This window comes from Lepidochelys kempii, chromosome 22 (genome assembly GCF_965140285.1).
Source record: "Lepidochelys kempii isolate rLepKem1 chromosome 22, rLepKem1.hap1, whole genome shotgun sequence".
Taxonomy (NCBI): Eukaryota; Metazoa; Chordata; order Testudines; family Cheloniidae; genus Lepidochelys; species Lepidochelys kempii.
The window spans coordinates 13,300,653-13,318,815 of NC_136401.1; the positions used below are offsets into that span (position 1 = coordinate 13,300,653).

At 43.5% G+C, this 18,163-nt stretch overlaps 1 protein-coding gene across 3 annotated transcripts in view; it reads right to left on the minus strand.

Annotated features, from left to right (window-relative positions):
* Positions 1–271: 271 nt before the first annotated feature.
* The window catches only part of NCAPD3 (non-SMC condensin II complex subunit D3), a 47,811-nt gene continuing 29,919 nt past the window's right edge, over positions 272–18,163 (minus strand). For 2 of the 3 annotated variants that reach the window (XM_073321168.2, XM_073321170.2), the window contains 14 exons: positions 18,050–18,157; positions 16,759–16,997; positions 15,947–16,026; positions 9,699–9,836; positions 9,207–9,340; positions 8,838–9,037; positions 8,067–8,177; positions 6,927–7,094; positions 5,762–5,931; positions 5,300–5,433; positions 5,066–5,143; positions 1,347–1,421; positions 1,182–1,242; positions 272–1,085 (listed from right to left, as the gene is read on the minus strand). In XM_073321168.2, coding sequence (XP_073177269.2) covers positions 974–1,085; positions 1,182–1,242; positions 1,347–1,421; positions 5,066–5,143; positions 5,300–5,433; positions 5,762–5,931; positions 6,927–7,094; positions 8,067–8,177; positions 8,838–9,037; positions 9,207–9,340; positions 9,699–9,836; positions 15,947–16,026; positions 16,759–16,997; positions 18,050–18,157 — 1,808 coding nt within the window. In that variant the 3' untranslated portion in view covers positions 272–973. The remainder of the gene's footprint in view (positions 1,086–1,181; positions 1,243–1,346; positions 1,422–5,065; positions 5,144–5,299; positions 5,434–5,761; positions 5,932–6,926; positions 7,095–8,066; positions 8,178–8,837; positions 9,038–9,206; positions 9,341–9,698; positions 9,837–15,946; positions 16,027–16,758; positions 16,998–18,049; positions 18,158–18,163) is intronic. The other variant, XM_073321169.2, reaches the window with a different exon arrangement.

Consider the following 18,163-nt stretch of genomic DNA (forward strand, 5'->3'; position numbering starts at 1 on the left):
ATATACACCAGCCCCGAGAATGGGTGATCATAAGGATTGGGACACTGCAAGCAGCTGCTCTAATGGGTGGGGATCCCACAGGAATTCAGGTATTTATATGGATGAGCACAACGGCTGTTGGGGTGACTGTCAGACCAGTAGAGCTTCAAGGTAGGCATGGGAGAGACAAAAGCAGTGGGCAAGAAATAAGGTGAATGCAGTAAGGCTAGAGATTAACAGAAGAAAATAATTTGGTTTTATCAAAGCAAGAAAAGCGGAGAGGTGGGTGGAATTTGTTCTCTAAACATTTATTTTTCGTAAAATTGTAACAGCTGGAAATAAGAACTTTGTCCAAGAGTGGAAATATTCCATTTAGGAAAGAAAAGGAAGGCTATATATACATAGAATGGACCTTTCACTACACATAAATCCTTAATCACTTGCATTTATATCAGATTTGCAGGTATGACAGTGTCAAGCTATTCTAGATTTGTAGAAAATATAGAAACTAGTAATATTATGAACAGGGGACAGCATGACACCAAGGGAATGATTTAAGCCAATAGCCATTCCAGTCATGTAAGGTAACAAGCTGTGATAAACATACCAGGTTCAACCAAGCCAGCATTCCTAATGGCTGCACTTACAATGGGCGAGAGCTTATGGCCAAGACAGATTTACGTTTCAAAATGGACAAGTCATAAGTCCTGTGCAGTGAATAGTCAGCCATCACTAGATACTGCAGCTTCCTGGCACTCCCAGTTGTCCTACAGCAAAGCATGTCATTAACTGCGCCAGTTTATAAATCAAAGCAAACTTTTGTATGCGTGTGTGAATATAAACAAATAAAATAGAGGGGGATAAGGAGGGACACTTGTACACACAATGATCCATAATTATAACTGTAAAGGGAAGAGGAGTAGTTCATGGTCAACGTGATGAAGGTTCTATACAAGAGCGTTTCGGAACTACACACTGCGTGGATGGGGAAGGATCAGTTGGCTGGTTTCAGGGGAGCTTTCCGAAGGGATCTCCTTAGACTTGCAGTTGAGCTGCTTTTTCTCCTGGACGGAGATTCTACTTTCCACTGACGAGGCAGGGGCCCTCTACAGAAAGGAAACAATGACTGTTGGTTTATTTTTAAAAAAAAGACACTGGTATTAACTATAGCCACTGGTCGCCAAGACCTGGGTTGAACTTACGGCTTATCAGGTGATGTCAGACAGAGAACATCTTTTTGTTGATCTTGGGATCCTTTTTTTTCTGCAAGCGACATTTACAAGTTAAACATGCACATTTTATCCTCTCTCTTTTTTTTTTTTTGGTTTGGTTTTCTTTTAAAAGTTAGGAGCATGAAAATAACTTGCCTTGAGCTGAAGCAGGTGTGCGCGTCAGGCTGATGAAACTGACCCCAGCCCCAAAGGTCAAGTTATCAACGGTCTCTGAAAAAAACACACAGATCAGCAGTCAGCTTGTAATGCAGCCATAGGGCAAGACAATCCCTTCATACCCAACTCAAACAAGCATGCATGCTTCTTTTTGGCCCACTGAACCAGGTATCAGCTCATCTTTTGCATAGAATAAAGGCAATGCAATGAGATTGATCATCCTCACTGCCCACAGTCAAGTTTATACCAAATACTGATAGAACTTCTGCAAAAATTTCCTTCACACTGTGTGTCTAGGAGTAGGAACTGCATCAATGACCCTAAACAAGACAAATCCCTATCCCTTCCGGGTAGTAAAGTCATAGCCTGTGTTAGTATTTTTAGGTTTGCATGTGCTTCAGGAGGAAGATAGAGGCACATATTGCCAAGTGAATTAATAAAACTCTGTAGATGTTTAGCTAAAAGCCTAACTACCCCGTACAACTTGTTCTTTAATATTTAGGAAAAAAACCCTGAAGTTCAAGTCGGTGTGATTAGTGGTTACTAGAGGAAGCTAGCAGCATTAGCAAAATACCTCCATTTCCTACAGTAGATCTCTACACTAATCCTTAGAAGTCTATATAGCCGGAAGCCAAAGAACTGGTCATTCAAGGCCATTCTAAAAGCACCAGCTGCCCTCTTGTTTTGGAAGCATAGAGCGCAAGCCTGTGCCTCAGTCTTCAAGGTAACATAAATACACGTGTTCATGATAATCTGTTTTTCACTATTAGACTTGAAGGAACCTACATGCTTTGGGGGCTACCAGAGAGTTCTCTTTTCCTTAAATCTACAACTGCTTGTCCACACCATCTCATTCACACCTGATCGAGCTCCCCCTGCGGGACACTCACCAGACTGCTGCGTTTGAATCCAAAGACAGGATCCTGTATACTTCCTAATCCTACTGCATCGAGCATACAGACACTGTCTCTGGCCTCTCAGGCTCATTCTCAGGGTACTGACTTGCTGTCTGGTACCCTTAGGACTCCACAATCCAGCTGCCTTTGGCCATAATCAGGGAATCACCAAGGCATGCCATTGCTGTCCAGCTTTATCTGTCTTGCCTGGATTGGTTTTTGACTCATGAAACTGGCCTCTGAATTTCCTGACTTTATGCAGTGAAAGCCTTACCTTAAGGTAATGTGGTTTTCACATATGGCAAACGACTACACCTGCCTCATTTTACTGGATGCTACAGCTTTTTAGCGTAAGAGGGAGAGAGCGAAATGGCAAACAGAATTAACAACTACTCTTTCCACACCCCCTGTTTTTATTGAAGCCCTCCATAGATTATGTAGTGTTACCGCCAGTGTTTGCATTTACATTCCATAGTGAAGTAGTCTATTCTCTCCCAGGCCCTCTTACCCATTTTCACTGTCGAGAGCAAGCAATAGATGAGAAAAAGACCCAAGGGTGGCAGAGACTGATCTGCTAGCCAGCCTCTCAACATGTGAAGTCAGAAGTGATTTATAAAGAACTGCATCTGCAGAGTTTTACAAATGACAGACCAGAGAAAGAAATATGTTCTCCTCTGATCCTCTAACAACCAACAAGGCCTGGTGCCATCGTGCAGACACCTCAGTACAGATTAACTGAAGCAGCGATAATGCACTGTACAGCTTGTCACTGCTGAGAACACAGGCTGCCAGGAAACAAAGAAGGATTTTAGGCCTGGTGCCACTGGGGATTAACATTCTCCCCATTTTACAGCATACGGCTCTTAAGTGGAACAGCAGCGCAAGCCCCCGAGACAGACATGCAGTCGATGAAGGAAAGATTTTGGCTCTGTATAGCATCCCAGTAGACAACATCTTATCTGCAAAAAGCATTAAGTGGTCAGGTAGCCCAGTGGACTGGTGTGATGTAGATAACTAGACAGACGGAACAAGCATACAAGAGTGGAGAATACACAATGGGTAAGGGTCAGATTGTCCATTAAATGTAACCAGTTGTCTGTGCTTGGCTTCTCTTTGCACATGGAGATCAGATATTTGCACATGTAAGCAGCCAGTCTGCTGCCTAAATGGCCATGCAGATATGTGAATACCCACTTTGTGTGCACACGAGGTATTTCTACACAACTGAGGTACAGGCAATTGTTCACACCTAACTTCAAATATCAAGCCAAAACTGTTTAATGACAGCCGACCTCTCATTGCTACAGTTAAGATGGAGTTTCCTTTATTTTTGTGGGGGAGGGTGAGGAAGTTGATCCAACACGCAGAGCGACTGGTATAGTATGTGCCCTAAAGAAATTCAGAAGTGGGAAAGGAAAAGGAGAGCAGACTAAATGGATTGATAAGGCAGCTCAGCACAGTAACATTTCATAGTCCCTTCTGCATCCATGCTCCAGTACATATGAACTGTACAAAAGTGGGGCTCTGGCACTGTACTGCCCACCCAGGAACTACCCCAGCGGTCTCCTCCAAAAGGATAACAGGAAGTGGACTGCCACATTTCCCACTATCTCTGCACATGCTTGCCTCATTTAGATGATCAGAGGGATCTGGATTACAGACGCCCCCCTGATTTATGCAATCATTCCGTTCCAGAAAGCCTTGTGTAACTCGAATTTTGCGTAAGTCAGAAACGTATACCCGTACGTTATGCAAAAATTTCCACAATTCGAAAATCCTATTTCTGGCTTATGGAACTTTTTCCGTAAGTGCGAATTTGTGTAAGTTGGGTCTTGCGTAACCCGGGGAGCGTTTGTATTGCCATATGTCATTCGGATACTCTAAAGTCCTAAGAAATGAATAATCAACTGTCTTTTATTATCACAAAAGGGATATTGTGTAACCCACAGGAACTAGATCAGAGATGGCTCCCATAAATGGAAATTTTTCAAGGTCAGGTTTTGTGAGGCTGTAATTTAGCTGCCACAGACATAATGGGCAGAGAGATACTTATGAGTGACCCGTGTATCAGAGTTCTCCCAATTCATTACTGCTGCAGTTTACATAGCTTGTTTCCACAGCTGAGAACAAAACGATTACTGCTTCCCCAACACTCACTTCAGCTCTTATTTAGAGAAGAGCTCACTCTCTGAGAACACTTCATAGGTTATTAATACCACTTTATCAGATCCAAGCCAATTGTACAAAGATCTTTCTGCTATTGCAGCTCGTCAGCACCTTCGGTGATAGAATAGGTCTCGGCTGGGCCCTGAACTGGACTCTTCATCGAACCGAAGGCAAATGCCAAACAGGTATCCTTTCTAGTGTGGTGGTACTCGGTTCATGCTTCAGATGATCACAGGAAGCAGCACTGAGCAACAGCACAGCACAGGCAGCCTGGGAGATGTAGGTCAGTCTAGGGAACACTCCAATCAGATGATGAGCCAGGAAAAACTAGGGCAAACTCCCCTCCTCAGCAGCCCAGAAGTTGGGAGAAAAAAGGAGCCACCATTCCCTCCATTCATCAGCCAGGAGCACAGACCCTATTATACTCTGACTCCACACTAGGACGTCATGCTTTGGCTCTCGAAGACTTTCATTTGGCCACCACGGCAATATAGCTATATAATAATCCAGAGATAAGTGGCTCTCCAGTAATGAAAGGTTGACTACCGCTGCACTACAGTGGGGGCTACGTTGGTGCATCTGTACAAACAAGGGAGTTCTTGGGCAGCGTGGAACATATGCAGTTGGGTTACTTACGGTCAGGAGTACTGATTGCTCGGCCCACCAGGGAAACGTTCGCTCCAGTAGACTGTTGGTTTAGGCTACACAAAGATACTAAAAGTAACAAGAAAAAAAAAAAAGTTAAGGACAGAAAGCTGCTCCCCAAGACAGTTCTACAACCACACCACCTGCTCAGAGGTCTAAACGACCAAGTGGCTTCCACATTAAACGTGCTCTATAATGGGCAAAAGCCTGCTGCTGGCTGCTTACCTTGCTTGCTGTCGCTTGTGCTTGCTGGAGAAGAAGGCCGCCTTCCTCCTACACTTTTGCTGCGCTGCTTGTTACTGGCTTCCATGGCTTTCTTGGCAGAGTTCAGGATGGCAAGCGTGCTCAGGGACATCTGCCTATTGGGCAAAAGAAGCCACAAATGCTCTAAGGAGTTTCCTTCTACAAGTCACTCCAGAAGAGAAGATGTAGGGAAGATCTTGCTCACTCCCAACTCACTTTCAAATCCCCAGCAACCTCTCTCTCTCTCACATACACACACTCACAGAGAACACAAAAGATAAGGCTATGGTGAAACAGCAGGGTCTAACTACTGCTGGTATTCACATTGTTGAGCTGAGCAAAGAGAAGATGACAGGCAATGCAATGGCTCTGGAGCCTTGACACACTACCTAATGCCCGTCTGCACAGCATCATTCTAACCTACTGTAAATTTGCAATCCATACCTGGGTCTAAATGGCTGCTGTTTCAAAATGCCAGCTCTGGGTGTAGTAAACCCAAATGGAGAAGGGGAAGCAGGAGATCCAGACGACGAAGACCGTCTCTCAGCAACAGGTGACTGGGCTTTGTTGTTGTGGCAGCTAGGAGGTACCGCTGTGTCTGAACTTGGGGACTGCTAGGGAAGAGAAGGGGAAATGGGTTTGCCATAATTCCATTGTTTAATGCATGTAATTTACATGACTGTCACACACACATACCATATCATGTTATGTATACGATGTGTCTGGTTAAGACGTGCCAAGGAGCAGTATCTACAGGCCAAGATTTTCAAAAAATCACTTGTGAATCTGGATGCTCAACCTGACACATCTTAGAAGAGGTCTCAATTTCAATGGCAGGAGTTGAAAGTCAAGTGCCTTTAAAATGTCATGTTATGTAGTCAAAAATTGAGGCGCTAAGGATCACTCATCACTTTTGAAAGTCTTGTCCTACAAAATCTGACGAGACGTATAATTTAGCTATTTCTAGTCAAGGGTGAGTTACTTCAGTAGTGACACAGTTTCCTTCACAAGGTGTAATGCAGGGAGAGAGGTCCCTATCACAGAAGGAGCTGTGAGAAATACAGCTGCCAGTTCCTCAACACCCATTGAGAGAAAGAACTTTGCCAGTTAGCAAAGGACTGGACACAGCCAGCAAGTTCAAATGGATCCTCTCAAGTTAGACCTGCAGTTTTGGGTTTTGTTCTCCCTAACTTTTCAGGCTGTGTAGACAAAGGTTTCTGAGAATATCTTGCAAACAAACATTGCAGGATTGTTCTAGTACAAAGAGAACCAGGAACTGAAATTGCCTAGAAAGTGAAGTTGAAACTGACGAGTGATATTTTGACTGTGGAAGTACAGAGCAATGCACATAGTATATTAGATTGGAAGATCTGTTTGAATTTATGGATGTGTGAGAGGTACGGGTTTTTGTCTGGATGGGGTTTTTAAAACTGTTATCAATGCCTCTAAAAAAATAAAGCCCTGGTCAGCAGGAACTATTGTGGTAAGAAAGATAGAGGAAAACCAGGCAGGTGGTATCCACTGGTTCTGTAGCATGATCTATAGCTACAAGCTGTATGACCACTGGGTGCTATTGCAGCATACACCTTACTCTGGTGGAAGCCAATACCTGTATTGTGTTCATGACATTGATGACCTCTGTCTGACCTTCTCCCATCTCTCTCTCCCTGGCCAGTTGCTCTTCATATTTCTTCATGTCATACTCCAGCTCAGCTGCCAGCTGCTTGTCTACCGCAAAGAAGTCTTTGATTTCATTTCGATAATCTTGCATCACTTCCTGGAAGACACAACAGTCAATTTATTTTACTTCCCCATCTTAAAATCTCAGCTGACCAGCACTTACTGCCCATGTTCACATCATAGCTCTGAAAGTCCAAAAGAAAACGCTAGTTGGGACAGCAGAACTGTTTCTGTTTAAATGAAAGAGAGAGAGTCTATCAAAGAGGTCTACCGCTGATTCATGACTTTATAATGCTACTCATTGTTATGAACATTGAAGGTTTCTGCCCACTCCACAGAGGGAAGCCTTTTACTTAATGTACGCAGCCCTCTTCTGTACTCCCATCACCACCAGAGCAACCTGGCTATCGGAAAGGAATGGTTTACCCTACAAAGCTGTACAATACGTTTTACTGGGTTTCAAAACCTCCTCATATGGTGTTAAAGCCATGCAGTGGGACTGGAAATAACAGCGGGAACAGGAAAAATATACTCTGTTGTGGGCAGGATTGGGTGGGTGGTAACTTGCACTAAATCAATCACCAGTTTGTCATAAACAGAATTTCAGCACTGTGAAGTAAGTTTGGTTTTTTTAAAAATAAAGGTTTTAATACTTAAATTTAAGCAAGGGATAAAAAGAGAGACTCGATGTCTATTATAACAGGAGTTAAAGTATTTTACACATGGTTTAAGCAAGATTTGTTTTATTTTTTTAGTGGTAAAAATTGTATCTGAATTCCGTGTGCATGTGTGTGTATAAAAATATTTTAGAAACTGACAATTTTTTGTTTATTTTTTTAGTAGCACATGGCAATCTGTCTCTCTTGTGGCATTTGTAAGATCTAAGGTTTTTGCCGGGGGAACAGAATAAAAATGCAAGAAACAATGCAGGAGCGGGTGGGAGTGGATACTGTGGGGCAGGACAGGAGCGGGATTAAAAAACAGCCTACGCAGGGCTCTACCTTGGGTTCTACTTCTGGCCACACTTCCAAATTCGCAACCTGAGAGAAAATCACAAGTCTTTCCTTACCCGGAGATAGTTCATGAGGTCTCTCAGAGCTGGAATCCTAGTCTGTTCCAACAAAGACTTCAAAGAAGTGATTATTGGGATGATGTTTTCTATGAAGATCTTCTTCTGAACCTGTAGTTTAAATAACACACAAACACTTAACATGACAGAACAAGGGATGGTTCATTTCATTCTTATGTAGATAAATGGCCCCTGAACAATAAATGAGTAACAGCTTAATATAAACACACGTGTAGTGATGGTTTCACTTTATCCCAATCCATGATCTGCCTTTTACGATGGTCCACGTCAGTCATTCTAATGGCAAGCTGCTGACAGCTGCATCAAAACCTATCATTAACTTCCAACGCTTCACCCGTCAGTGTCTCTTAGAGCCAAACTGAGCCACAGTGTAATTCCACTGATTTTAGTGGAGTCCTGTCTGTTTACACCAAGTCTGAATTGGGCTCTTGAACTAGGGAGAAATCATTTTACACATGTTAGTCGCCAAACTGCTAGCACATTCTAATTCAAATTGTCTGTTCAAGTGTAGGTAACCTCCAGAAATCATCACTCCTTTATAGGACATTTTCATTTTGCAACACATGCTGCTTGCACAGATTCACTAGCTGTCCCCAGATCACAAGGAATGTATGGGCATATAATCTGGGGAGATGGGTGGCAGTCCCTACTATAGATCAATGACTTTACTCAAGATTGTCCCTACCTGCAGGTTTAGATTTCATTCAGTGCTGTGCCCACTCTTCCCACTGCATGCCAAGTGGTACTCACTTGTGAGATGAGTTTCTTTTGTGCTGCCTGCATGACAGCATTGGCCATGGCCATTTCATCCTCAACTGGCTGGATATCTTCATCTGGTTTAGATCTCATAGCAGACAGTTTGATCTCTTTGCAACTAAGGACTTCAAATGTATCTGAGAGCAACTCATTGGCTTCCATGTCCAGTGGGAGGATGCCATCCACAAAGCATGCTGTAAGAGATCAGGAGGAGGAAGATTTTTATTCCCAGAACCATGCTGCTAAACATAAGCCAGGGCAGAACGGTCCCTGTGCTGCACCCAGAGGCTAAACCGATGCAACTGGCTCATCATAGGATTTATTTTTACAGTACTCATTCTGTGCCAAAAATGATGCCCCTACCCAGGATGTTCAGGCTGATTTTAGAAGTGATGTTGAACCTTTGCTCATCTGTAAAATGCTCTAGCAGGAACCTGTAGATCTGCATTCTTTTTCCTTTGTTATCTTTCCCCTTCAGAGAAAAGAGATTCTTCTCCCTGTATAGATAAAGACATTTTACCTCGGGCTAACACATGTACATGGAATTACAGAAGTAACTAGACTAAATCTAGCAAGAAACATTTGAATGCCACCTTAAAGGTCTAGAAACCTACTCCATAACACATACCCACACATACTATTCAGAAGTCTCTCATGGAAGGTGCCGGGGGAAGGCAGAGCGTTGTTACCTTAATATGAATTATTCTTAGGATTTTATCTTTCATTGCTGCGCACTATAAAAAGTGACCAAGAAAGCTTTGCTCCAGGCCCAAAGACTGCATGCCCAGCACCACACTGATATTCACATGCAACTCCCATTAACATTAAAAGAGAGGTGGCCAAATATTCACTGACCGCTCACTCTGGGGGAATTTGTTGTACTTCTCGTGTTTCTCATAGCTGTTGAAGTGGAAAATGCACTCGATGAAGTGTTGGGAGAACATGACTGGATTCCTCTTCAGTAACAAGTGCACCAGGCAGAACTCCCCAAACCTGGATACAGAGTTGAAAAATTAGAACCACTAGAAAACCTCTTTCATTCTGGGGGCCACCTCCTGAATTATAGCGAGGTGTCCTGCTAATTCAGCAACCCCACAGGTTGTACTCAAAGGGCATGACAGAAACAGACTCTGGAGAATTAAATCTTCCTCAATACAACATTTAACCCTTTCATAGACATTAAGGTCAGAAGAGACCATTATGATCATCTAGTCTGACCTCCTGCACAATGCAGGCCACAGAATCTCACCCACCCACTCCTGCGATAAACTTCTCACCTATGTCTGAGCTATTGAAGTCCTCAAATCATGGTTTAAAGACTTCAAGGTGCAGAGAATCCTCCAGCAAGTGACCCATGCCCCATGCTGCAGAGGAAGGCGAAAAACCCCCAGGGCCTCTTCCAATCTGCCCTGGAGGAAAATTCCTTCCCGGACCCAAATATGGCGATCAGCTGAACCCTGAGCACGTGGGCAAGATTCACCAGCCAGATACCCAGGAAAGAATTCTCTGTAGTAACTTTCTCTCCCACATCAGGGCTTTGAGAAAGATGCTGAACTATTTACTTTAAGCCCCGTTTTCCCCCATCCAGAATTGTGCTGAAAAGCTTTCAGCATCTATGGTGCACATTTATTTCTCTTTATAATTCAACACAGTTAAGAGAGAGAGAGAGAGAGAGAAGTAACTTTGATGAACAATAAACCAGGCATAACATTTTCAATAACTCTTGGCCTTGTCTACACTATGGGGGGAGATGGATCTAAGTTACGCAACTTCAGCTACGTGAATAACGGAGCTGAAGTCGACATACTTAGATTTACTTACCGCGGGGTCCACACTACGTGATGTCGACTGCAGACGCTCTCCCGTCAACTCCCCTTGCACTTCTTGTTCAGGTGGACTACAGGAGTCAACGGGAGAGCAAGCTGCGTTTGACATCGATCGCCGTGCGTTGATCCCCGGTAAGTGTAGACAAGCCCTATAGTGACTTCCAAGCCTAAGTCCTGTTTTAAAAAGTGACAGACACTTAGGAGACTAAGGCCCAGATTTTTAAAGGTATCAAGGCACTGCTGCACCCAGCATCACACCTAGCTGATTTAGGAGCCTACATATTTTCAAAAGGGATTTAGGCACTTAGAGTAATTACAGCTTTAGCCTGGACAATGGTCAGTTGAGTTGATAATACAAGATTCTGTTACAAACAGAAGGCTTTTTCATCCCTCTCAGCCTGGTACACGCTGTTGTGGATCAAGACAGTAGTTTAAACAAACAATGACAAAGGTTTTGCAAGCTCAGTGACCTTGGATTATGTTGACTGATGAGATTCAGGTTTGACTGGGAGTGGGAGTGGGAGTTTGGCCACACACAAAAGGAGGAAGAAAATTGCCTTGTGGTTAAGGCACTCAACTAGAACTCAGAACAACTAGATTTAATACCCGGTTTTGCCATAAACTTCCTGTGTGACTTTGTGCAAATCACTTAGTTGCTCTGCGCTTAGGTTTCCCATCTATAAAATGGAAAGAGAAGTTTCTCCTACTTCACAAGGGGATTGTGAGGACAAACACAGTCATGTCTGTGTCATGCTCAGACATGACTGTGATGAGCACTATGAGAATGTGTAACTACAATCTCATTTCAAAGCTACCACCCAAATGGCAGCTGCTGCTAGGGACAGGATGCTAAATTGGAACAACAGGACTCAAATGCTGGAAAAGATATGAAAGCCTGCTCAGATAAAGGTATTTTAGCAGAGCATTGTGGGGACACAAGATCAGAGGACCAGGAAAGCTAAAGTACTGAACTGGAGGGTCTCGGCTACAGCGAAACGCACAGGCACAGCTGTATATGAAAGCTTGCATAGTTCTTACTCACATTAGATCTGGCTCTTGCCAATGCTGCTGGCTGTCCACAGCAAGCCAAGTTGAGGGGCAAAACAGTACATTCCATGAGACATTAGACTTTTGCAACAAGCTGTCCCATGTCCTTGAAACAGACTTTAACTTATGAATTCAATTAACTTTGCAGGTCCACTTTTTGGTTTTTACACTAGAGGTCTGGGCAGAATTTTCAGGAGCTGCTGAATGGGTTGTGCATGGAAAAGTCATAAACAACACTTAACTGCTTTTACTTCCTATCAAGAAATACAAAGGATGATGCTCACTCAGGAAACACCTGTGTACTGGGAAAATATTCAGGGAGTTTCCTGGACTGAGTTATCATCAGTGATCTGACCAATGGACAGCAGCTGAGGCCTGGCCTGAGGCACAAGGGACACCAACAGGTGGAGGCTAGGCATGTTTGCACAGTAGTAAAGCATTCACAAGGGGAATAGACTGGAAAAAAACCTCTGGCCTGGAAAAGGTTTTGGTGCAGGGAGCTCTTACGCATCACTTACTCTCCGACGTCATGCCTTCACCATATAATCTGGCATTTTATAGTAGTTTACATTCTGCCCTTTGCTATTCTGGGAGATCAGAAACACATTCACTGCAGAAAGTTTAAAGTCCTTTACCCATATATACCTGGCTTTAGGTATCACCTGAGTTCTCTGAATTCTACGGAAAGGAAGATGGTATTTGCTATGTATGTGTGTAGTGTGAAATGCAAAGGGTTTGAGATCTATCCCTACACCAATCCAGTGGTCTGAACTACAGGTTGCTTTAGTGAAAAACGCTTGCATGAAGGTAAGCCCAGGGAGGAGATAGGGGAGGGACAGAAATAAAGCTAAAAAGCATCTAGACGGAACATGATTTTTAAACATGGTTCATAAGAGTGTGTGTGGGGTGGGATGGGGGGGGATCCTAACAACAAAAATTGTTAGACACTCATTTTGTCTCGACCTATGTTTAAAAAGGGATCTACAAAGGATTTTTAAAAAGGGCCATGGGGCACTTTGGCTTTATTTATGATACAGCCATAAGGCCTGTCTTTTTCGGAAGGGGAAAACGGAGAGGGTTTCTCCTTGCTTTTTTATATATGAATTTCAGGTTTTGTCTGCCTTAGAACAGTGTTGTCTTGAGAACTAGCAAAATGCCAGGACTGGAAGAAAAGATATTACCAATTAAAAAATGCAATAATATATATTACCTCACCTACCTTGTCTCTAGCATTGCAAGAGTTAGAGAGTGAAACCTGAGCTATTTAAGGGGAGGGATTTTTATCATCAGCTCTCTAACTCTAGTTATTAACATTTTAGACATTTGTTAAAGATTCAGCTACCCCCATTCCACATATGAAAGAGGGAGAACTCACAGACATGCTCTCTGACATCCAGGAGATACACCTGCACTACCAGGGTAGACCAGGCTTGCTGTTTCTCAGTTAGAAAGCAAGGAGAAACTTCTCAACTCCCCCCGCCACATTTTCCCATGCCTTATTAAATCAGAAATGGGAAAAAGGGCAGAAGCCATTAAAAAAAAAAAATTCCCTGGCAGCTCACCTTTAAATACATTCCCTAAGCGAGTCCTAAGGGCCTCATACAGTTCATCCCCATTTGAGCAGGCTGCCCATATTAATAAGTTTGATGTGCAATTGTTACAGATGTGATTTAAGGTAAGAATTCGAGAGCTAAAATGAAGGCCGAATCATTCAGTCAGCAGCTCAGCAGGCCGTGCCTAGCAATTGCAGCTTATGTAGTCAGTGAGACCCTGCACTGACACCACGCAGGCGAAACCCAAGAACGTTATGGTGAGGTAAGAAGAAAGCTTGACGCTTTGCTATGAATCACTGTGCTTTGGGAGACTACTGGAAGTCAGGCCATTAACCCTATTTGAACCTGGGCTGAAGTTCGCTATTCCAGATGTAAATAGCTGTGTGGGCACTGAAACAACGCCGATCATTGCCCAAGCAAAACCTTTTCATTCAAGTACTTTAAATGGGTCATTGGAAAAGAAAATGTTAACTGCCTTAAAAAGGAGCAATTATCAGGTCAGTAGGGTTGTTTTCCCTCCCAGAAAGTTAATAATTAGTATTGATCTGAGAGAATCGGTAACTGTGCTGATTCAAGTGGTATTTTGTTTCAAGGATTCAAATTGAATTCAATCTACTGTACAATAGAACAACAGGAAAAGCAGTTAATGTAGAGAAGCAGTAGTTACCTTCTGACATGCCTATGACTGGGGTGTGTCTAAAGTCATCCCCGTCGCTTCTCCCCATATCAAAAGTCACCAGTTATGTGCAACAGAATAAGCACCTGACAAATTAGCTTAATTGCCAAGAGAGTACAAAGCAGCAGCTGAAAATCAAAGCACGTATAATGTTCTACTTCCCAGAACTCAGAAAGGGAAGAAAACTAAACAAAAATCCAATTTTATATATTTTGCAATGTTAGTCGTTGCAAGACCAAGAGCTGTATGTCAATCCCAGCCTGGAATAAAGGGTTTTTGTCTGTGTGCACCTGCTGAATATAAATGCCCAGAAACAGGCTCCCAACAGAAACTGTTATTGTTCCATACCTAAAGCACTGTGAATACGATGCAGCAATGCCGCCACCTACTGGGAAGAGCCAGGATTGATTATAAAAGTGCTCATGAACAGGCCCAGACTGATGGCCCTGACTAATCCTTATTTGGAGTAAACAGGAACACTGGCAGCGGTTGGGCAAGCTTCCGCTGCACGCATCATCTACCCATCCATTCCCTAGAGGAGTAACCTGCAAGGGAGTTCATCTCTCCACGTCCCACTCAGTCACTGCCCTTCCTATTGAGACAGACAAGGGTCCTTGTCAGTACCAAATACGGTGGAGCTCTATATTAACACCTATACAGTAAGAACTAGACCAGAACCACCAAATTACTGCACCAAGGCCAAAACGGGTGTCAGACAGTAATAACTTATGGTATCTTTTGAACTACATTTGGGTAAAATCAAGATCTTTAAGCCCACAGAACCCAAGCAATTCAGATTTCAGACTAATTCTGCAGGATCCCTGGTATCTGTATCGCAGGAGATCTTCAAGCCATGGTATGATGTTTAAAAGGAAAATGAATAACAACATGCAAAAACAAGTTAGAGTATTGAACTGTAACCTAAGTCTACTATGTAAAGTGGGAGGGCAGTTTTTAGAACACCTGTTTCAAAGTTCCCATTCCCACATGTATGTAAATCAAGGCAAGATAGAAAGGGCAGAGCTGCCCTGTAGTCAGTGCCACCCTAGGGTACTCCCTTGTGGCCTGATGTGTCCTTTCTGGCACCCTACCTCAGTTTCCTTCCAGTTTACACCCAGAATCTTTAATAAATTCAAGTCCAGGAGAGAAGGAATATTAAATATCATCTGGTTCCCTAAAGAGCCCTTTTGGCCTCCCCTTAGTTTCCAGGTTTCACAGCTCTACATCCAGGGGGACTGTGTTTTAAATCCTGGCCTCTATGGCCTGTGAACTCTTCTCCCCTCAAGTTCAGGGGTTGCACAGCCCTCCTTCTTGGGGCCTGTGTGCTGGCTGAATTCTTCCTCTCAGCAGCTCCTTCCAGCAGCTCCTCCTTGACCGGGCCTGGAACCTACTTTTGAGTCACCCACTCAGTCAACTCAGTCTATTGATCCACCCCAAGTGGGCCTAATAACTCCAAACACCAGGCAACACTGACTTGGGAAAGAGGGGAGTCTTGCCCTGCCTATTCTATAAAGCAGACTTGGGGCTTTAAATGAACAATGATCTGGAATGGCCCTACATCCTCCCTCTCCTAGACACTAACTGCTTCCCTAAACCCTCTTCCTTGCTCCCAATGACTACTTCCATTATTTTCATGGCCCGCATCTGCTTTCCCTGGACACATGGAAAGAGTAACTGGCCTCTCCAGTCATGCCCTCTGACCTAGAGGCCAGTACCCAGTTCCATGCACACATGAAAGAGGGAACAGATCGTATCGCTCACTGTTCTCCCTCCTGCCACTCTTGTACTTTCAGATCAGGTCAGGCTCGGAGTGAAGTTTCCCACTCCTCCATTCCCGCTTTCAAAATTTTATTAGGGCATAACTAGGGAGAAAGTGGGCAGGGATTAGAGAGCACATGATCTTTCTCATGGAGATTTCTCTGTTACATTCAGAATTAACAGCTGGGATGTGAGATTCAGTTTGCTTTGCTATCCGGATAGTTTATGGAACTGGTATCCTACCTTGCAATATCTGGGTTGGGATCCACCAGAGAACTGACAAATCTGAAGAACAGGGACTCCTTCCACTTCACAAACTCCTCCTACAGGAAAGAAGTAGACAGTGAACCATCAGCATGAACCAGGAATGAATGACCCTATTTGATTTTTCAGCTTGCACCCAGATACACCCTCTGGGTCATATCATAAGGCACACAAAATAAAGCTCAAGATTCCTTAATTCTGAAAATAGTACATTTATTTAAATGCCATAGCAGCAAGTGTCCTGATTTACCATTAAATGTTCGCAGAACAAGGGAAGAGAGAGAAAATCTGAACTCCAATGCTGAGGTGCCAAAAAGGCATTCCTTTACATTGTTCTCATGAATTAACACATTGGTAGTCTGCCTACCTAGGATACATTATTAAACCGGGGGTATCAATATCTTCTGCCTCTCACATATTGATGTCCACACCATAACTGATAGATCACCAGAGAAGGTTAGTGTCCTGCTTCCGCTTGGTGGACACCTGTTACACCCATCTACTGGGGGTGAAATTGCAGATTCAAGAAAAAACATGATAGACAAACCTTGAACTAAAATCATTTGGATAGCCTGCTGAACTACCATGCTGGAAGTCTATTTATTCACCCTAGTTAACGAACTATGGCAGTAACAGTTTACTGTTAAGGGCATCTTAAAGTGTGAGGAGATTGAAAGGGTATTTTAGGGTCAATCTGAAAGCAGCGTATCCATTGTGCAGGTTGCTAACATTCTGTATGATGGAGGCTGTTGGAATGGAGTAGTGAGAACTAGCCTAAGCCCGCTAGTCACCTGAAGAAGGTTGGTAAGCAAGATCAGTGTCTGCTTGCGGATGAAGGGCTTCGGGTCCTTCAGGCACATGGAGATGTTGGGAATGTACCTGTCCACCATGGTGGTGTAGCGGATACACAGGTCACACATAACTATGACAACGTTATTGCGAATGGCCACATCCTCAGATACCTCTAGCTCACGAGCTAGGGCTGCGACACATTTCTTTGCTAGATCCTCATGCTGCAGACACAGCTTACCTGTCACATAGAGAGGAAAGAATTGGGGCTATGAATGTTACAGTTCCTCACCTCCTCAGGGCTATCTTTCCACCTCCTCTTGGTGGCATACAAGTCAAAACACATGGACAGAAAAATAAGACCAAGGAGAAATGAAAGCAGAAAATAGCGAGAGCAAGAAGTAAACAAGGGAATAAAAGCAAGGAAGTCTTAGCGGAGACTGTATAAGAAACCCACAACCCACCTCAAGGGAAATGTAATCAAGGAGGAGGATTGTCACATCCCTCTTCTGAGAAAACATGAGGCCTATATCATGGATCTAGTAACCCCATTTCCTCTTTTCCAAAGGGCCATAGGGAGCTCAGAGTGCAGCCTAATGTCCTATGCATAACAAGAAAAGAGCCACCCCAATAACATTACTAGGAAGCCTTTAAAAATAACACTAATATTTTGCACCTCTAAATGTTTCTAAGCTCTTTAAGAACAAAGGATTAAGCGTCATGAGGCGCATAAGTGAGGAAGCAATAGTACTCCCACACTAGAGAAGTGATATGTCCACAATCACACAGGAAGTATAAAGCAGAGCTTATATAGGAGACAAATATTCCTCATATAGGAGACAAATATTCTACCCGGCCTTTAACACAAAGGCTCTGGCTCATCATTCGTATAAGTCAAACATATAAACTGTTGTCAGACAGCTTTTCTAACACAGCCTGCTCTGGAAAGCATTGAATTCCCTCCATCCCCCTGTTGAGCCTCTTGTGCATCACATAGTTCCATAATCAGATGCCACCAAGCTGGTGCAAGTCTGCAGGGTTCTTCAGGTCCCGCTAACTGTGCTACTCACTGGTTAGATATGGTAAAGCTACATATTTTTATTGGTGTGTGCACATAGTCACTGCAGGGAGTTATCTGAAAGCTTGGAGCTGTATCACTATAAACACTGAATACAGTTCATCTCTGTGTCTAAGCTCATGCAGAACAGCTGTAGCAATTGTAACCAGGGAAGAGAGAAAAGGGTAGGAATCAGTGGTACATAGCATCTATTCCCATGACAGGGCAGCTCTTACCTAGTGTAATGAACGCATGGGCTCTGACCACTGAGGGCATAGCAGATCCTCTGATTTGGGACAGTGGCTGAGAAACTGGGAGTTCCTCACCATCTGGAGGACTAGACACTGGGA